This window comes from Dendrobates tinctorius, unplaced genomic scaffold (genome assembly GCF_039654945.1).
Source record: "Dendrobates tinctorius isolate UK_male_01 unplaced genomic scaffold, ASM3965494v1 ptg000315l, whole genome shotgun sequence".
NCBI lineage: Eukaryota > Metazoa > Chordata > Amphibia > Anura > Dendrobatidae > Dendrobates > Dendrobates tinctorius.
The window spans coordinates 5,149,512-5,168,216 of NW_027361982.1; the positions used below are offsets into that span (position 1 = coordinate 5,149,512).

Consider the following 18,705-nt stretch of genomic DNA (forward strand, 5'->3'; position numbering starts at 1 on the left):
GATTGGCGAACATTTTCTGAACTAGCTTGCTCATCTCTAATTATGAGCACCTTTTACAGCTATGTGAAATGCCCAGAACCTCCCTTGTGATCAGAAGCTTTCACCCCTGAATCCTATTGTTTAGCGTCTCATCGTTGGTCACGTATGTGAGGAAATCTGGTTTTATTTTTTTTATTTCAGACACCAGAACTAGCAACGATTCTATGTTACATACAAGCTCAGAGTGTAGGATACAAGGGACATGTAGTAAAAACGTACAATGCATATTGTTAAACTCATTAATACAGCATTCATACATTAGTGTTGTGGCGTCATTGGACCGCGAGCGTTCTCATTGCTAAAAGAGGGTGACGTCACCCAGGAGCTACAGGGAGATCTAAACTAAAACCATAGTATTTATGTGCCGAGTCATCAGTGGTTTACGCGCCCATGATAACATTTCCTGTTCTGAAAATCCAGTATTATTATAGGGATGAAAGTGTCATATAATCCAAAATCAAGCTGTTATTTGTTGGATACCAATAATATACCAGGCCCTGTAATAACACTGAGGTCCAGAAGTGTTGTCATGGGGACATTTTGTTTTTCACTGTAGGAGGGTAAATTTAACTCCTTGATTCTATACAGTGCTGGGCTTTTCACATAGATCATTCTGGTAGTTTCCAAGAACATGATTAAAAAATGATTTTTCAATATTTTTTTTGCAATGTAGACCACTAAGGTGGAAATAAAGGACTAGGGGGCCTTGGACACAACTGGAGAAAATCCATCCAGACTGTTTTATGTTCTGTATTTTATGGCCGATCCTAAAAGGGTAATAACATTGGATTTTTTTTCCAAGAAAAATGACCCTTTATTTCAAGCATCCCATCTGGATGTTGTCCCCAGATATAATGGCTGCTGCTCGATCCATAATCTGCTTTACAGTACTGAACAAGTATCCAATGTATCTGAGCACACAAGACACGTATCAACACAAGCCTTTTGAGTGCGCCGACCCCATGGATGGGAATAATGTCTGAATCCTTCTGTTCCAGTCATACATTTCCTCTCTTGTCGTTCAGCCTCCTTCACCACCTTAGGACCCCGTATACGTAAATTAATATGTAGCAGGTTATCCAGACATTTCTGGGACTATTCGGCCCATGCACCTGTAAGGGAAGATTTACGCAAGCTCAAAGTAAAGGGGGAACATAAAATATTTCTGCAACCGTGTGAATAGTCCAGACAGCCCCGAGAGTTATGGTGCTGCCAATCAGTGGAGGAACTGACCACCATGTACCGGACATTATTACAGGACGTGCTCCCGTGTGTACATTATATGGCACATATATTACATAAAACAATTGCTACAATCTACATAAAATGCTACAATAAAGCACAAAAGGTGAAGGGAATGAGGAGATCAATTGTTTGATTCTGGGTGGAATTGTCTTCATGGGTTGTAAGACTATCTTTGTAACACAGATGTGGTCGTAGCCATTATCACTTCCCATCCCCTGATTTTTTTTTTTGTAGCTCAGCAGGGGGCAACACTGACCACTGGAGACACCAGATTTCACATTGGGCTGAGAATCTAGAATCTGCGCTCTATCCTGAGGCGAGAGGATAAGATTCATAAAAAAAAAATTAAATTAAAGGGGGTTTTCCCATAAAAGTCTTAAAAATGTCGGTCCCATCCCTGGCACTTACATCTGTGTTAAGTCCTAGGATTCTGATTCTGCTACTCTCTATTAACTTCCATCAAAGTTACATAAACAGCTCTGAACTCCCATAGACGTGGAGATATCCGAGCATGTGTAACCACCTCTCCACTCTCAGTGATGGTAGGACGTGATGAAATGGTGGAATCTGCCCCAGTTATATCTAAGATTGGGAAGGGGATGTTCCAAGCTTATATCTTTACCTGACTTTACACAGAGCGTTTTTTCCATATTTACAGCCTAAATGTAAGACTTGAATTACCTCCCTCAACACCATCTCTCCATGAAGGTTTATCTTTTTGGGGTAATGTGGTACCTGCAATAAGCTATTCTCCGATCCTGCAGACATAGACAATGACATACATGATGGCGACAGGTATATATGTACATAAAGACTGGGAGACGTATCTGCTGCTCAAAGACGGATGCTCGTGATATAGTTTCTGGGCGGATTAGACCCACTGACACGAATTAAGTGAAATATTTGGGCCATTATTTATGGGGTCACCTCTTTCCTGTCGTAATGAGTAATTCAGTGACAAGACCAACTATGGATCGTCAGGAGGTCTTCATCCACCATGCTTTTCGGGATGCTAATCTAACAAGCCAGATCTGAATTTCCGAAGTCCCATGTAAAACAGTATAAAGACAAAAAAAATGATGATATATAAGAATATACCACAAAAACGAACATTCAGGTAGACCTCCAGTAACCACAGTCCAGAAGAGGGCAGCACTCAATGCTCGGCAGTCTCCAGGCTACAATAGTACAAATCAAGGACTATCTCCTGGTATTAGGGGATGTTCTGGGAAGGTCCAGAAAACAAATCTATTATCAGTCTCTAGAACGGAAGGCCCCGGCTTACCTCCGTTTGCAGGGTTTGAGGTTTATTTGTAAGTCCAGCAGGCTCCGGCCCACCTCTGTCCTTTGCAAACTTCCTTGTGCTTTAGGAAGCAACTTTCAACCCTGAATTTCCGTCCGCAGTCTTCACAAGAGAAGAGGTTTCCTCCGTGCGTCTTCATGTGTTCGGTGAGATGATGCTTCAGCTTGAACTTCTTGTGGCAGACAGAACAGCCAAATGGGCGTAGACTGAAGGTCAGCATGATATGGCGGTCACGTTTAGGCTTTACGGCAAACCGCTTTCCACACAAGCAGCCAAACCTTTTCCCATCTGGCGTAGCCACAAGCTTTACAGGAGCGTGAATAGTTTGAGCCTGAAGAGCTTGGGATACGATCTCATTTCCATGAAGGTCCACAGGTTTGGAAATATTGAGGGAAGTTGGTTCTGAGACACCGTAAAGTTTATGAGGGATACAGAGAGACACATCTGTAGATGACGGTGATAACGTGGAAGGAATGACGTAGCTCAGCTCTGACTGATACTCGGCTGGCATCTCAGTGATTTCAAAAGCCTTCAAATAACCCCCATCCTCATCAGTCCGCTCCTGCTTGATGTAGATGACCTTGGGGCTTTCAGGCGATGACGAGGATGAAGGGAGAGCATATGAGCAATTAGTGGCTAGAGAATCATCCAAAACATGTAGATCACTCTTGCCGTCATCGTCGTCCTCTTCTTCTTCGTCCTCCTCTTCCTCAGAAACACGAACCTTGATTACTTCATCAGAGCAACCCAACCTAATCGTTGGCGGTAGTGGCGGCAGGTCGTCTCGCGGCAATTGGAAGCTGCTGCTCGGAGACTGACTCTCACTGGCACGGCTTGACCAAGTCTGCGGGACATATGATTTCCGCTCCTTGAGGATCTCAGAACATCGGTCAACTACTTGCCACATCTGTAGACCACTGGCCACCAGCAGATGTGATGGCAGTGCCTCCATTTCAAGGCAAAGTCTCCCAGAGTAAATAAGTTGCAAAAGGTTCTCAAAAGCATCAGGCTGAATGACACTGGGCAGAACCAGACAGCTGGTGTCGTTCAAGAGCAGCTTGTCGTGGAAGTAAGGGGAAGACGCAGCCAAGACCGTTTTATGAGCCTGGAAAACACGATCCTGGACCTGGACAGAGAGATCACAAAACTTCCCCTCCAGTCGCTGCTTGTTCAGTGTGTCCAGGAGTACAGAGCTGTAATGTGGGAAGTCAAGCTGGACACTCTCAGTCCCCGACATGGTGATGATCTACAAGGCATGAGAAGAGACAGTGAGATATAATACAAGACAGGCCACACACGGCTGCATTGTTGTGTCAGTGTATGCTAAGTGTTATTCAGATTACACTGGTGTGATAGGTTCTGCAGGGTCCATTATATTAAGATTATGTAATGGATCCCACACATCAGATGAACAATCAATGGCTTTATCACAGATTTTACCAGAAAAGCCAAAATCTGAAGCAAATCTGCATGTAACACGTGCAGCTATGCCACAGAAAATTATGAAGATTTTCTGCAATGTGTGCAGTTGACAAGACACCACCTCCATGTGCGATTAAAGCATCTGGATATTATAGAAGCTGGGGCCCCATGTATCAGAATATGGCCAAGAGGCGTTTATCCTCTCATTCCCAAGGCGCTCCACTGTAAGAAGATGATCAGCACCCCCTGCTTAATCATGTATATGTTCACAATAGTTGAACGAAAAAAAGTAGTTTGGCAACGTGTTAGCCAGTAGAAAAAAAAAAAAAAAATTATATATATATATATATATATATATATATATATATATATATATATATATATATATATATATATATAGTGCTCTCAGTGAGAGAAACAAAATAGGAATCTTGTGGGTGTGATACCTTTTAATAGCTAACAAAATATAGTGAATGATGTTACAAAGCAAGCTTTCGGGACGGCTTACATCCCTTCGTCAGGCTAATATGATAATATGACAATATTTGAAGAAACCTAATTATATACAGGAAAGAGTATAGGTATGGTGTAATACATGGACATTTCAATAAACAAACACTGAGCCATGTATCACACCATGCCTGTACTCTTTACTGTATATAATTAGGTTTCTTCAAATATTTTGTCATATCAGCCTGATGAAGGGACGTAAGCAGTCCAGAAAGCTTGCTTTGTAACATCATTCACTATATTTTGTTAGCCATTAAAAGGTATCACACCCACAAGATTCCTATTTTGTTTCTCTCACTGAGAGCACTTTATATATACACCATAATATATTCACACCATTCCCATAATTTCCTATAGAATATAATGGGGAGTCTGTACATTTTCTTCAGATTAAAAAAAAAAAAAAAAGATATTTTCTCCAGGGCTGTGGAGTCGGTGTCCATTTTGGCGGAATAGGAGTCGATATACAATGGACCGACTGACTCCTAAAATATATAATAAATTGGGTTCAGTAGTTCAGTGCAAGATGTGATGTAAATGTTTTCATAATTTGGGAAAGTTATGAAACGTCCTATAAATTTCTGTTCTTTTCCTGATCTAAGGAACTTGGCTTTTAGGTGAACTGAATCTGTGCTGCACTTTATGTACATGCTCAGTAGTGACCAGTGCTGTGGAGTCAAGAGTCTGAGTTGAGGAGACGGAGGTTTGGCTTACCAACTCCACAGCCCTGATTATCTCCCAGAAACAGCACCACTTGTGTCTGTGACGGCTACTGAAGCTCAACCCCAGTCTAATGGGAGAAGGACCCGTCCTGCAAAATCATACAAACCCTTATGCACATCAGTAATGGGCGACAATGACCACAGTTATCGGACAACTTTACAGATTTTTCTAGACTAAAAACCTAAAAGGATATTCTCATCTTCATAGTTGGTCAGATTGAGCTGGTAAAAACAAGAAATTCTGGATATGATCGTTTATAAAAATATGCAGCCATTCTTGAGACATTAACACTTTTGTTTAGTTTGTTGCCTAGGAGACCAACCACAGCTGTGTTTAGCTTGTTAGCACTGCACTGAAGCTGGCAGGATTTAAGAAGCAACAGTGTGATCCAAAAATCCTGTCCAGCTTCAAATCAGTGCTTACATCTTCAACAGAAGAGAACTTACAAGCTCTGAGCATGTTCTGCTGTCTAGCAGCGATGGCCGGTGTCCAAGGCAACAAACAGTAACCAGAACTGTTAAAAATCTCAAGAACTGCGGAAAATTTTAATAAGCAGTAAATTGCAAAATGGCCTGTACTTATAAGAATGATCCAATGTATCCATCTAGGAAGGTGGGAATAACCCTGTAAAGGGAACCTGTCACCTCCCCGGGCGTTTTTAACTAAAAGAGCCACCTTTAGCAGCACTAAGGCTGCATTCTGTGAAGGTGGCTCTTCTGTTTTTGACCCCCATTAACGCCAAAATATAGACTTTTATAAATAACTCCTCATACCTGCATTCTGTCACAGAGGTATGGAGTGTCAACGCCTCCCAGCTGTCCATCAACCCCCCTCTACAGCGTCCCTGCACCCCTCCTTCTTTTGTTTACAATTTTAGTAAAATATGAAAATTAAATTTTAAAAGGTTTGGTATTTCCACATTTTAACACTAGGGTACTGAAATCTGACAAAAACCTAGTGTACAACTAGCTCACATTACTGCCCTGTATGAGCTGAGTCTGCTGACATGGGTGTGATGTCACTCATCCCCTTCCCTCCTGGGTGTTTGCTAAGGGATAAGAAAGAATATCTAGGGACACAGTGAGCAGCCATTTTGTTGTTGACTGCAAAGTTATACTGACAAGTAGACGGTCACCGAGGATGGCAGGTGGAAAGGAACCTGTGAGATATATGATGGAGGGAGCAGGGTGACAGCAGCACAGAGTATTTCAGGAGAGCAGTGTGCTGGTCCATGGGGGGGCCAGGAATTGTACATAGAGCGCTGTGTTTTATACATATGGATGGACCGTCTGCTTGTCTGCTCGACAGAAATCCAGGAAACATTTCTGCTGATTGATGGCCTGTTCTGATCCAGACTTTGCATGAAAAGACCCCATTCCCCTCCTCAGCTCCTGTCTTCTCCATCCTGTCCTGGCCATGTGTGAAAGCAAGGCAACAGGCACAGTCCGGGGTGACATGTAGCCATATAGTAACGATAAAGATGAGACCCCTCTCTTCAGCTGCCTCACCAGCCCTCCCCTGACTGCACCTAACAGGAGGTGATGCTGCCCCCTCTATTACCCCAGACCCATGTGCCTCCTGCAGGGCTCAGCAGGCAGTATCACACAGGAGAGGATTAGATACACAACTCAGCAGACTGTATCACTGCTAATGCGGTTGCAATGTTAGAGATAGGAGACAGTGGTCGGATGCCGACCCTATGTCCAGGGCAGACATATTTGCAGACTATGTGTCGTGCAGCGACCATTACAGACCTGCCATGCAAAATGGCAGCACCCAGTGGCTACATTAAAACATTATTTAAAAAAACGTAAACCCTAACTAGTACAACATTTGCTAAAACATGTTTTGTTACTTACTTTTTTTTTTGCAAATAATATAAAATTGTGGCACCTTTCATTTAAAGAGGATGTAATTGATACGTTATCCCATATTCTAACATTGGGAATAATGTATTGATTTCTGAGGCTCTGACTGCTGAGACCCCACTGGGCCTGAGTACAGGGCTCTGAAGAACCCAATCTACGCAGAGCAATGTCAAGTATAAACATTTCTGCTTCATTCACTTTACTTGAGCGCCAGGAATAGGCAAGTCCTCTACTCTGCTATCTCCCATAGAGAATGAATGGAGTGGACACCCGGTGATCGATAGCACGGGGACGACCTATGTTTTTGGCAAAAACCCTTTTGCCAGATCTGCTGCAGAGTCAAGGGTGGCCCTACATCAGCACATGGAGAGGATGCCATGCTCTCTACACACAAGGAAGTCAAAATGTGACCATGATGTACAGATTTCCACACCCTGTGGGGAATCTGGTACACAGAAATAAGCAGTGCTAGAGAAACAGGTCTGTAAACTTCCATACATGAGGGCAAGTCAAAAAATATCTGCACTCCAGCTATATAAAAGCTTCTGCTGGTCGCACTGTTTTATCGGCGCTTTCCATATGAGGTCACTGTCTTAGGCTGGTTTCACATTAGCGTTGAAACAACGCTGCGCACTGCGTCGGTAAGCCCCGCCCCGATCCGGCTCCCTGCCCGCCCCATCCGGGATCACCTCCTACTATCGCATTTGCACGCATGCGATCGGCGCACCCTATCTTTAGCATAGGGTGCGCAGATCATGCGCTGCCAGTGTGAAAGTAGCGTGCTGCGCACTTTTGACGGTGCGCCGAAATGCAACATGTTTCAACGCTAATGTGAAACCAGCCTTAACGGTCACTGCTCTGTAGGAGGACGGAGCACAGGCGATAAAACGTTGCAATGACGTGCGACTTCCAGGCCTGAACAAAGGTCTCCCCTCTAGCACTCTGGCTCCGCTTCAGTCCATCCTACACTCTGCTGCCCGACTAATCCACTTGTCTCCCCGCTATTCCCCAGCCTCGCCCCTATGCCAGGCCCTTCACTGGCTTCCTATTGCCCAGAGGCTCCAATTCAAAACCCTAACCATGACATACAAAGCCATCCATAACCTGTCTCCTCCATACATCTGTGACATGGTCTCTAGGTACCTACCAAAACGCAACCTTCGATCATCTCAAGATCTCCTTCTCTACTCCCCCCTTATCTCTTCTTCCCACAACCGCATACAAGACATCTCCCGTGCTTCCCCCATACTCTGGAACTCTCTGCTGCAACACATCAGACTCTCACCATCAACGGAAACCTTCAAGAAGAACCCGAAGACCCACCTGTTCCGACAAGCCTACAGTCTGCAATGATCCTCGGTCTACTGAACCACCACACAACCTGCTATACCCTCTCCTACTGTATCCTCACCCATCCCTGTAGACTGTGAGCCCTCGCAGGCAGGGTCCCCTCTCCTTATGTACTTGTGTGCCCCTTGTCTTACACACGTTTATTATACTTGTCTATATGTCCCCTTTTCACATGTAAAACGCCATGGAATAAATGGTGCTATATAAATGCATAATAATAATAAATGGATGGAGAAGGGCAAGTGCCAAAGTAGGAGTCAGATGCTCGTCAACGACTTACATGAAAACCCTATTTATTACATTGATGGCCAGAAGGTACAATGAAAGCAAATGTTACCATTCACCTTTCGTGTCTCCCCTATTTCCTCATAGATTGTAAGCTTGCGAGCAGGGCCCTTACTCCTCTTGGCATCTGTGGATTTATGTGATTATTGTTATGCTGTTAAGTCTTTCACTGTCTGTACAAGCCCCCTCTAAAATGTAAAGAGCTGCGGAATATGATGGTGCTATAGAAATTATTACCGGTCAAAAGCCCAAAACACACAAGGATGCGCGATCACCCAAACAAGTCCGAAGGGAAACACAGATGAAGATCTCGAGGGTAACAAAACTGCAGATTTTAAGCGGTTTGCAGCAGCCATAGCGGCTGCCCAAGAAGCGGAAGGAGAGCACAAGCCTACTCAGTTCCTGGGGCACCCAAGAGATGAGTGGGTTCATCTGAAGCAGTCAGATCCCGAGCTTGCAGAGATAAGAAAATGGGTCGTCTTGGGACAGAGGCCTGACCAGCAGTTAATAGGGTCCCTGACAGCGAGCACCTTACAGATATTGGGCCAGTGGGAAAGGCTCATCATGGAGAATGAATGGCTTGCTGTACCAGAAGGTTCAACTGCCACGAGAACTGGATGTCACCTGGCAATGGGTGATCCCAGTGGCCAGTCTGGCCAAGGAAGCTCATGAATGGGGTGCCCACTTTGGTACGGAGAAGACTTTTCGATGGCTACAACGGTTGGTGTACTGTCCACAGCTGCACCAGACACTAGAAGAAGCCTGCTGAAAGTGATACCAGTGTGAATTTCCCAAGCCCCCAGACAGAGAGCCCCGTTCTGGCCCCGGTGAGAAGTATTGATGGTAGATTACCTGATGATCGGGACTAGCGAGTATACTCGTTTCTCAGGTTTTCCAGAGCATGATTTAGTGTTTGTCGACGCAGCTGCATGATTGGCGGCTGCTAGACAGGCTGAATACATGTGGGGATTGCCTGTTTGTTTGTTAGGAATTTCACACGTGTATTCAGGCTGTCTAGCAACCGTACGGACCAAGGAGACACTCGTCAGCCGTCACGTACCGAAGAAGCCCTGAAAATACCTGGCCAGGGACCTGAGCCTGATCAGAGGAGATATCTGGGACGGGCCGTCACTTTCAGCAGAGACTTAAGGTACCGGGCATGGGCTGATAGAGGGCTGTGGACCAGACAGGGTCTGACTGATGTTAGAGCAGCCCAGAGAAAACTGATAGACTTTGTTAGGAAAAGTGAGGCTAGTTAGGTGGAGTAGCGGCCCTTGTCAGGTCCAGAAAGCCGTGAAAATTCTTAGAGACTGTTCTCGCCAAGTACACTGTTTGCCTCCCTTCCAACTAGGATTAGGTTGGACTGTAAGCCCCAAGTTTATCCTGATAGCCTGCATTGTACATTAACCAATATATTCCTGTCTATATAACTGTTTTGTCATTAATTCTCTGAATACTGTGTCAGTCTCTAATAACAATCTTTTATTCATACAATTCTGTTAAGTTAATAAAAGTAGATTGTTGTTTCGCCTGTGTCTCTGTGTCTCCGCTATTGCATATAGTTCACAGCTTACAGCTCTGCAGGTGTGAATGTGGCACATTGGCTCGTTTGTGACTAATGTGAGAAACAATGGTCGATACACTGGTAGCTTGCAGGAAAGAGCAGCATGCAGGGATTCGTTTTGCTGTGGGTGTGAGGGTGTATCTGGTTCCGATACTAATCAAAAACTTTGTGCACAAGATAAAGTGTTTTGTCACAAAGAAGTGTGTATAAATTGATGGAGAAGGGCAAGTGCCAAAGTAGGAGTCAGACACTCGTCCACGACTGAGCATTGAGTTGCGTGCACGGAATCTGATGGCTAAACGAGCGACACCGGCTCATGTGGCAAGGAACAAAGACGAAGATTTATGTCTAATGAAAAGGTAGCGACAGCAGTGCATGCCTGGCTCGCATCTCAGATTGAAATATTTTTCAATGATAAAATACCGCAGCTTTGCTGACAGATGGACAAAGTGTATTGGAAAGCAAAAGTTTATGTCGAAAAATGATGGATTTGTCTTCACTGAACTGTGATTAAAAAAGTTATAGTCACAGTGCAAATAAATTTTGACTCACCCTCATATAAACCTACATAGTAATAGAAATACCCCTGTAATCACTATGTAAATATATATATATATATATATATATATATATATATCTCAAAAGGACAATAGACACGTTACTGATCTGCAAATTATAATAAAAATGGAAACAAAGGGTCCGATTCATGGAAGCTTCTAGCAATATTCTGCTGTAAAAAGCTCGGAAAAGTCAACACGAGGCTGCGCTAAAATGTTGAGACTTTTGGCATTCTCGCATCATTTTCGCTCAGGTCTGATATAGTGGGCGGCGTTGAGATGGGACTGAGGCAGGACGACCGCCGCTCGTCAAATTCATGACAAACTGCAGCATTCGCTACACCAGAAATCTCACTCCAGCAGAGACTACAGTAGGATTTGTGGCGAGATGCACAGAGATGGACGTCACTGGTCTGAAGCTCACAATTCATGAAGAGGCTCTTGCTGTCAGGATCATCTGACTCCAGGCCATCACCTCATCCAGACTGATGTAAACATCGTCATTCTTTGTGAATCGTTCCCATAATGTTCAAGACATCTAGATTCCTCCACCCTGGAGTCTGAGCCTCATGCAGAAATCCCGGGACCTCCAGCCTTGGCCGCTATCACTGAAGATATTAATGGTGATCTGGGGAAGGTTCTTCTGCTGAATGCTCTTTAGCAAATCAAGATCCTCTGCTGGCAGCTCCTGTGTAACCACCGACCAATGACGTCCAGATGTGCTCAATGGAGACAGGTCCAGAGATGCTGCAGCCATGGGAGCAGGTTTAGGCCACGAAGGAGGCTCACAATATTATTACTACTATTTTTAGTTCACCACTGTTGCACAGTGAACAAACTAACAATGGCAGGCTGACACAGAGAGTTGGGGGCCCTGCCATTTCAGGCTTAAAGGGAATCTGTCACCTATTTTTTGGTATATAAGATACGGCCACTGCCATCAGTGGCATATCTACAGCATTCTGGTAATTCTGTAGATAAGCCATCGATGTAACCTGAAAGAGAAGAAAAACGAGTTATATTATACTCATACAGGTGCAGTCCGGTTGGGGTCCGGAGGGTGTTACGGTCCGGCGCCTCCCATCTTCTAGCGATGACGTCATCTTCTTACCTTCCAGTTGCGGCTCTGGCGCCCTGCTCTGCCCTATTGAGGGCAGAGCACAGTACTGCAATGTGCAGGCGCCGGAAGAGGTCCAGCGCCTGCGCACTGCATTACTCTGCTCTGCCCTCAAAAGGGCAGAGCAGTGCGCCTGTGCCGCGACAGGAAGCAAAGAAGAGGACGTCATCGCTAGAAGATGGGAGGTACCGGACCGTGACACCCTCCGGACCCCAACCAGACCGGCCTTGGGTGAGTATAATATAACTCATTTTTCTTATCTTTCAGGTTACATCGGTGGCTTATCTACAGAATTATCAGAATGCTGTAGATAAGCCCCTAACGGCGGTGGCCGCATCTTATATAACCAAAAATAGGTGACAGATTCCCTTTAATCTATAAGAGGACCAGTAACATGCCGGCTTGAGCTTTGCCGTTGAAAAATGGCTCCTGGGTCAGTCTGGAGAAATGGCCACTGGTTCCACCAAACTGATATAATGCCAAGCTGTTAGTGCACCATGGAATGAAAACTAAAGGAGTCCAGGTACCGGACTCTATGCTACCTAACACCATAGTCCCAAGAGTAGGATGGGTGTGATGTTCCCTCGTGAAGGCCTTTTCATGGCATCGTTCACGAGGTCTCCAGACCACTCTCTGGCTGTTATTGTGTCCAAGACAAAAGTGGGAATCATCGCTGAAAAAGAGAGACCTCGATTCTATCCTCTGAAGGCCACTTGGGCAATGCAATGGAGAAGCCTTCATAAGGGAACGTGAACATGGCCCAAGAAACATTCTTCATGACTACAACTCTTGGCCGTTTGTTCCACGCAGCCTGCATGGCCTAAACCTGCTCTCGTGGCTGCAGCGTCTCCGGACTTGTCTCTATTGGGCACATCTGGACATCATTGGTAGGAGATTACACAAGAGCTGCTGGCAGCAGATCTTGATGATTTCCTTCCTCGGATGACCATAAACAACTTCAGTGACAGCAGCCAAGGCTGGTAATCCAGATTTTGCACATGTTGTTACCATTGCTTGGGGGCTTTCACATCATGCTTTGTTCATGGATCCTGCTGAGGTTTGCGTCCGCGCCCCCACCATAAAAGGGGATATGAACGTATGCGCCGACAGGGCCATAGACTATAATGGTGCCAGCAGAGCAACGTGCGCTCTGCTGTGCCGTATACGCCTACTGAAGCACACCCCGATACGGTCTACTACATCTGTGCGCCTCCAGTATACTCCTGAAAATGAGGCGCCTTCACTCTGCCGACACCATTATGGTCTATGGCCCCACAGACGGTCCAACCCACAAACGGAGGCCGGAGTGCAATGTGAACGGGCCCTTACAGATCAGGGACGTCTCCGTCCATCATTCACCGCCTGGTGCTGTCATTGTGAAGGAGCGCACATACCTACATATATACACACATATAATGTGTCTATCTATTGTACACAGACATTAAAGCCCTCTGTTTCCACCCGGCTTCCCATACACCACCGAACACACAGCACATACACGTTACCGCCCGCCGTTCCTATACAATGGGGCCCAGTATCGCGCCCCGGCCTCGGTTACCTGCCTCTCCGCACTGCTTGGCTCTACACTGCGGCCGCCCCGGGAAAGGGTCAAAAGGACGAACATGCGCTAACCCTGCGACGCTGAGTGAACAGTCCGGCCCCTCCCCAGCGGCAGACACTAAGTGTGGGGACGAACGTAACTCACCCTGGGTTACACGCAAGTCACATGACCCGCTTCTTCCTGTCACATGACTCCCGTCCCGTGTGATGTACATATATCAATGTGGCGAGCAGACTACAGCAAGTTTCCGGCACCGAGAGAGAAGTCCTGACCTACACTGTGGTACGAAGAGACGGACGGCACCATGGGAGGCTCCAGAGCAGCTTACTCATCATGACATTGTCTGTGAAGCACAACACGTGACCACAGAGGTCGCCACCTACCTATAGTGCTGAAAATCCATGACCTGCAACTGCCAGGTCATCAACGTAATTGTGTACTGCGAGCCATGCAGCCAAATTGGTGACGAGTGACGACCGCGGGGCCATCCCTGTGACGAGTGACGACAGCGGGACCGACCCTGTGACGAGTGACGACAGCGGGACCGACCCTGTGACGAGTGATGACAGCGGGACCGACCCTGTGACGAGTGATGACAGCGGGGCCATCCCTGTGACGGAGTGATGACAGCGGGGCCGACCCTGTGATGGAGTGATGACAGCGGGGCCGACCCTGTGACGAGTGATGACAGCGGGACCGACCCTGTGACGAGTGATGACAGCGGGGCCATCCCTGTGACGGAGTGATGACAGCGGGGCCGACCCTGTGATGGAGTGATGACAGCGGGGCCATCCCTGTGACGAGTGACGACAGCGGGACCGACCCTGTGACGAGTGACGACAGCGGTACCGACCCTGTGACGAGTGATGACAGCGGGACCGACCCTGTGACGAGTGATGACAGCGGGGCCGACCCTGTGACGGAGTGACGACCGCGGGGTCATCCCTGTGACGGAGTGACGACAGCGGGGCCGACCCTGTGACGAGTGACGACAGCGGGATCGACCCTGTGACGAGTGACGACAGCGGGATCGACCCTGTGACGAGTGACGACAGCGGGACCGACCCTGTGACGAGTGATGACAGCGGGACCGACCCTGTGACGAGTGATGACAGCGGGACCATCCCTGTGACGGAGTGATGACAGCGGGACCGACCCTGTGATGAGTGATGACAGCGGGACCGACCCTGTGACGGAGTGACGACAGCGGGACCGACCCTGTGACGAGTGACGACAGCGGGACCGACCCTGTGACGAGTGACGACAGCGGGACCGACCCTGTGACGAGTGACGACAGCGGGACCGACCCTGTGACGAGTGATGACAGCGGGACCGACCCTGTGACGAGTGATGACAGCGGGGCCATCCCTGTGACGGAGTGATGACAGCGGGGCCGACCCTGTGACGGAGTGATGACAGCGGGGCCGACCCTGTGACGGAGTGATGACAGCGGGGCCGACCCTGTGACGGAGTGATGACAGCGGGGCCGACCCTGTGACGGAGTGATGACAGCGGGGCCGACCCTGTGACGGAGTGATGACAGCGGGGCCGACCCTGTGACGGAGTGATGACAGCGGGGCCGACCCTGTGACGGAGTGATGACAGCGGGGCCGACCCTGTGACGGAGTGATGACAGCGGGGCCGACCCTGTGACGGAGTGATGACAGCGGGGCCGACCCTGTGACGGAGTGATGACAGCGGGGCCGACCCTGTGACGGAGTGATGACAGCGGGGCCGACCCTGTGACGGAGTGATGACAGCGGGGCCGACCCTGTGACGGAGTGATGACAGCGGGGCCGACCCTGTGACGGAGTGATGACAGCGGGGCCGACCCTGTGACGGAGTGATGACAGCGGGGCCGACCCTGTGACGGAGTGATGACAGCGGGGCCGACCCTGTGACGGAGTGATGACAGCGGGGCCGACCCTGTGACGGAGTGATGACAGCGGGGCCGACCCTGTGACGGAGTGATGACAGCGGGGCCGACCCTGTGACGGAGTGATGACAGCGGGGCCGACCCTGTGACGGAGTGATGACAGCGGGGCCGACCCTGTGACGGAGTGATGACAGCGGGGCCGACCCTGTGACGGAGTGATGACAGCGGGGCCGACCCTGTGACGGAGTGATGACAGCGGGGCCGACCCTGTGACGGAGTGATGACAGCGGGGCCGACCCTGTGACGGAGTGATGACAGCGGGGCCGACCCTGTGACGGAGTGATGACAGCGGGGCCGACCCTGTGACGGAGTGATGACAGCGGGGCCGACCCTGTGACGGAGTGATGACAGCGGGGCCGACCCTGTGACGGAGTGATGACAGCGGGGCCGACCCTGTGACGGAGTGATGACAGCGGGGCCGACCCTGTGACGGAGTGATGACAGCGGGGCCGACCCTGTGACGGAGTGATGACAGCGGGGCCGACCCTGTGACGGAGTGATGACAGCGGGGCCGACCCTGTGACGGAGTGATGACAGCGGGGCCGACCCTGTGACGGAGTGACGACAGCGGGGCCGACCCTGTGACGGAGTGACGACAGCGGGGCCGACCCTGTGACGAGTGACGACAGCGGGACCGACCCTGTGACGAGTGACGACAGCGGAGCCGACCCTGTGACGAGCGATGACTGCGGCGCTGGCCCTGTGACGTTTGATGCCTCGGGGCCGACCCTGTGACAGGTTACGCCAACCTTGTGAAGAGTGATGCCGCGGGGCTGACCCTGTAACGCCAAAGAGCTGACCCTGTTACGCTGCCTGCTGAGCCATGTATCTGAGCCTATGTGTTATGAGTAGATACATGTGTACCACCCCATCTGTGAGCATCGCCCTTGATGTGTAGCAGGACACACAGACTTGTGGGGGACTGAAGGATATCAGTATAGAATGGCTATCTGTGGCCCCGCATCGTCCAGAGCTCATGAGCCCACGGATGTTCTGATCTCTTCGATAATATATACAATGCCCTCTACAAGCCAGGATGATAATGACTCATTATATAGCAGGCGCTCTGCAAGACTGGGGCTCTGGGCTCAGAATTGTCTCCACATATGCTGGCAGCTGCCACTAGTGGGAGCTAGCTCTGCATGCCAGAGGGGGTATACAGTGAGCTCCCCTGGTGGTGGTTGCAGACTGCTGTCATTTACCATTATGGCTGTATATAGGGGCGCATTGTACTGGTACTGTACATGTCAGGATTGCAGGCACTCCGATGGTGCTCTCCATGGAGGTGTTAACGTCGTGTCATTGTGTTACACTGCGGATTCTTAAGGCGAGTTCTGGGAATGTGGAGGTAATAGATATTTGTTTTCACTGTGGCCCCCAATGTGGTAACTGGCAATAAAGTTCTTGAAGTGTCATCTAGGGGTCCAGTCCTGGAACAGAATGTAATTCAGCTGGAATCAGCACCCCCTCTGACCTGATGCTTGTCACCCGGGCACAGTGTAATCATCATCAAATAGGAGAACAAAAATGGAGTATCAGATTCAAATAATCATCAGTTTATTAAGTAACAATCATATATAGATAAATGGGGAAGGTTGCACTGCCAGCATGAGGCGCTTACCAGATGGGTAATGCACGGGCACCCACAAGGAGGATAAAGGTCCCTGACGCACGTTTCGCGTCCACACCTGATCGCTTTCTCAAGGTAAGCACCTCATGCTGGCAGTGCAGCCTTCCCCATTTGGGAACACTTGTATGACGGTTGCGCGCCTGACCTATTCATACACTTTTGAAGGGCTGCACATTGTGTGGCTTGTACTTTTTATACATGTTATAGGTATGGGCATTTTTTGCATGGGTTACTGACCCCCATCTTTTTTCATGTCATGTGCTTTGTGCTACAATGCTTTATTTGTACTTTATCTATATATGATTGTTGCTTAATAAACTGATGATTAACTTTTTAACTATTTGAATCTGATACTCCATTTTTGTTCTATTTGATTGGAATGTTTAGTACATTTTTATATACGTCCGCCATGTCTTCCTACTAAGGTATTTGGCACATTTCTTGCTTTAACAGTGTAATCCTTGTAGATTATTTCTGTTCATGTCCCCCACACAATACACTGCTCTTCTCCCTATAGATCTTCACTTCAGAGTAATGTCTCCACCTGCTGGCCAGATGGTAAAGTGCAGAAAGTGTGCTGCTACAGAAAAATTAAGCTGCAGAGGATAGAGGGACTGTGCTGCTTGGTGTCCTGATCCCTTCCGTGGTATCTGTGCAGCACCACAATGATGTTTGGAATCATATATGATTACTGGATCACACGCCGTCCTTTTTCCAAGTTTTACTCAACATCATTATACAGTAAAACCTCATTGGAACGACAACTGATGAAAATTACACTGAAATATGGTCTTCGAGGTGGTGGTCTTTCAAAAGAAGATGGCCTCTGTATATTATACGGCAGAGCCGAATCTGTCACTCAGAATCTTGTCTGTATTCAGGGGTGGTCTCACAGAAGTGGGCTTCTAGAAATTTTCAAGTTATTTATATGAAATGGGTTTTCCAATTACTGTTTTTGTGGCCTCATTACGGTAATGAAAAACTCTGCAGCTTTCTTGTATATATTTGTTGTGACATTTAACTTGAATTATCAAGACGTCTAGTTTCAGTAAGCCAAGATTCAGACTGTTATCTTTATGTTGACTATTCAAAAAAGCAGACTCTTTACAAACCTACAGCCAGGAACACTACAGGATATCTGACAGAACATCATGGCTCAATCATGAGGGACACAGTTTTGACATTCTACAGGATGCCAGCTTAGCGGACCACAGGCCTTGTTGAAAGGATACAGATCTGCTCCATTGACCACCACTGAACCCATGGATACGTTTGGGTAGTCAGGATTTTGAACCACCGGTCACCTGGCTCCATAAAGATGTTCAAAGAAGCCAGTTTGTGACCTTCTGGTCAGCTGGCCTTGTATCTAAATGGACTGTCATTACCTCCTCTCTGTGTGTGCCGCAGGTGGGGTGGTCGGCCCTGAAAGCTCTGAAGTCACAGCTCCTCTTATCCCGACGAGTCAGCGGAAGGGTGAGACTCTAATGTGCATCATCTTGGAGTATTTTGCTGGGAATGTTCTATGTGTTAATTTCCTATTTTGTGGTTCAATAAAGTATTGCCAAATGGTTTTGCCATCGCCCTGTGTTGTCTGA

General features: G+C 47.9%; 1 protein-coding gene and 1 long non-coding RNA gene across 6 annotated transcripts; one reads left to right on the forward strand and one right to left on the reverse strand.

Moving 5' to 3' along the window:
- Positions 1-155: 155 nt before the first annotated feature.
- On the reverse strand, positions 156-13,890 carry ZBTB9 (zinc finger and BTB domain containing 9). Of its 5 annotated transcripts, none has more exons than XM_073561309.1 (2): positions 13,821-13,890; positions 156-3,833 (listed from the first exon to the last, which is right to left on the reverse strand). In XM_073561309.1, the coding sequence occupies exons 1-2, from the start codon at positions 13,848-13,850 to the stop codon at positions 2,592-2,594; spliced, it is 1,272 nt and encodes a 423-aa protein (XP_073417410.1). In that variant the 5' UTR covers positions 13,851-13,890; the 3' UTR covers positions 156-2,591. The 5 variants fall into 5 exon arrangements, with proteins under 5 accessions (XP_073417410.1, XP_073417411.1, XP_073417409.1 ...); XM_073561310.1 differs by having other exon boundaries at positions 13,689-13,822; XM_073561308.1 differs by lacking the exon at positions 13,821-13,890 and adding an exon at positions 13,542-13,679.
- Positions 13,701-18,689, forward strand: LOC141073840 (uncharacterized). The gene is made up of 2 exons (XR_012227071.1): positions 13,701-13,826; positions 17,628-18,689. It is a non-coding gene; the product is annotated as an uncharacterized lncRNA (long non-coding RNA).
- Positions 18,690-18,705: the final 16 nt, after the last annotated feature.

Excerpts from the sequence above, each read along its gene's own strand:
- ZBTB9 (XM_073561308.1), bottom strand. The coding sequence starts at position 13,607 with ATGTTCGTCCTTTTGACCCTTTCCCGGGGCGGCCGCAGTGTAGAGCCA. Across the intron at positions 3,834-13,541 it reads CAAGCAGTGCGGAGAGGCAG|ATCATCACCATGTCGGGGAC; the intron begins GTAACCGAGGCC and ends CATGCCTTGTAG.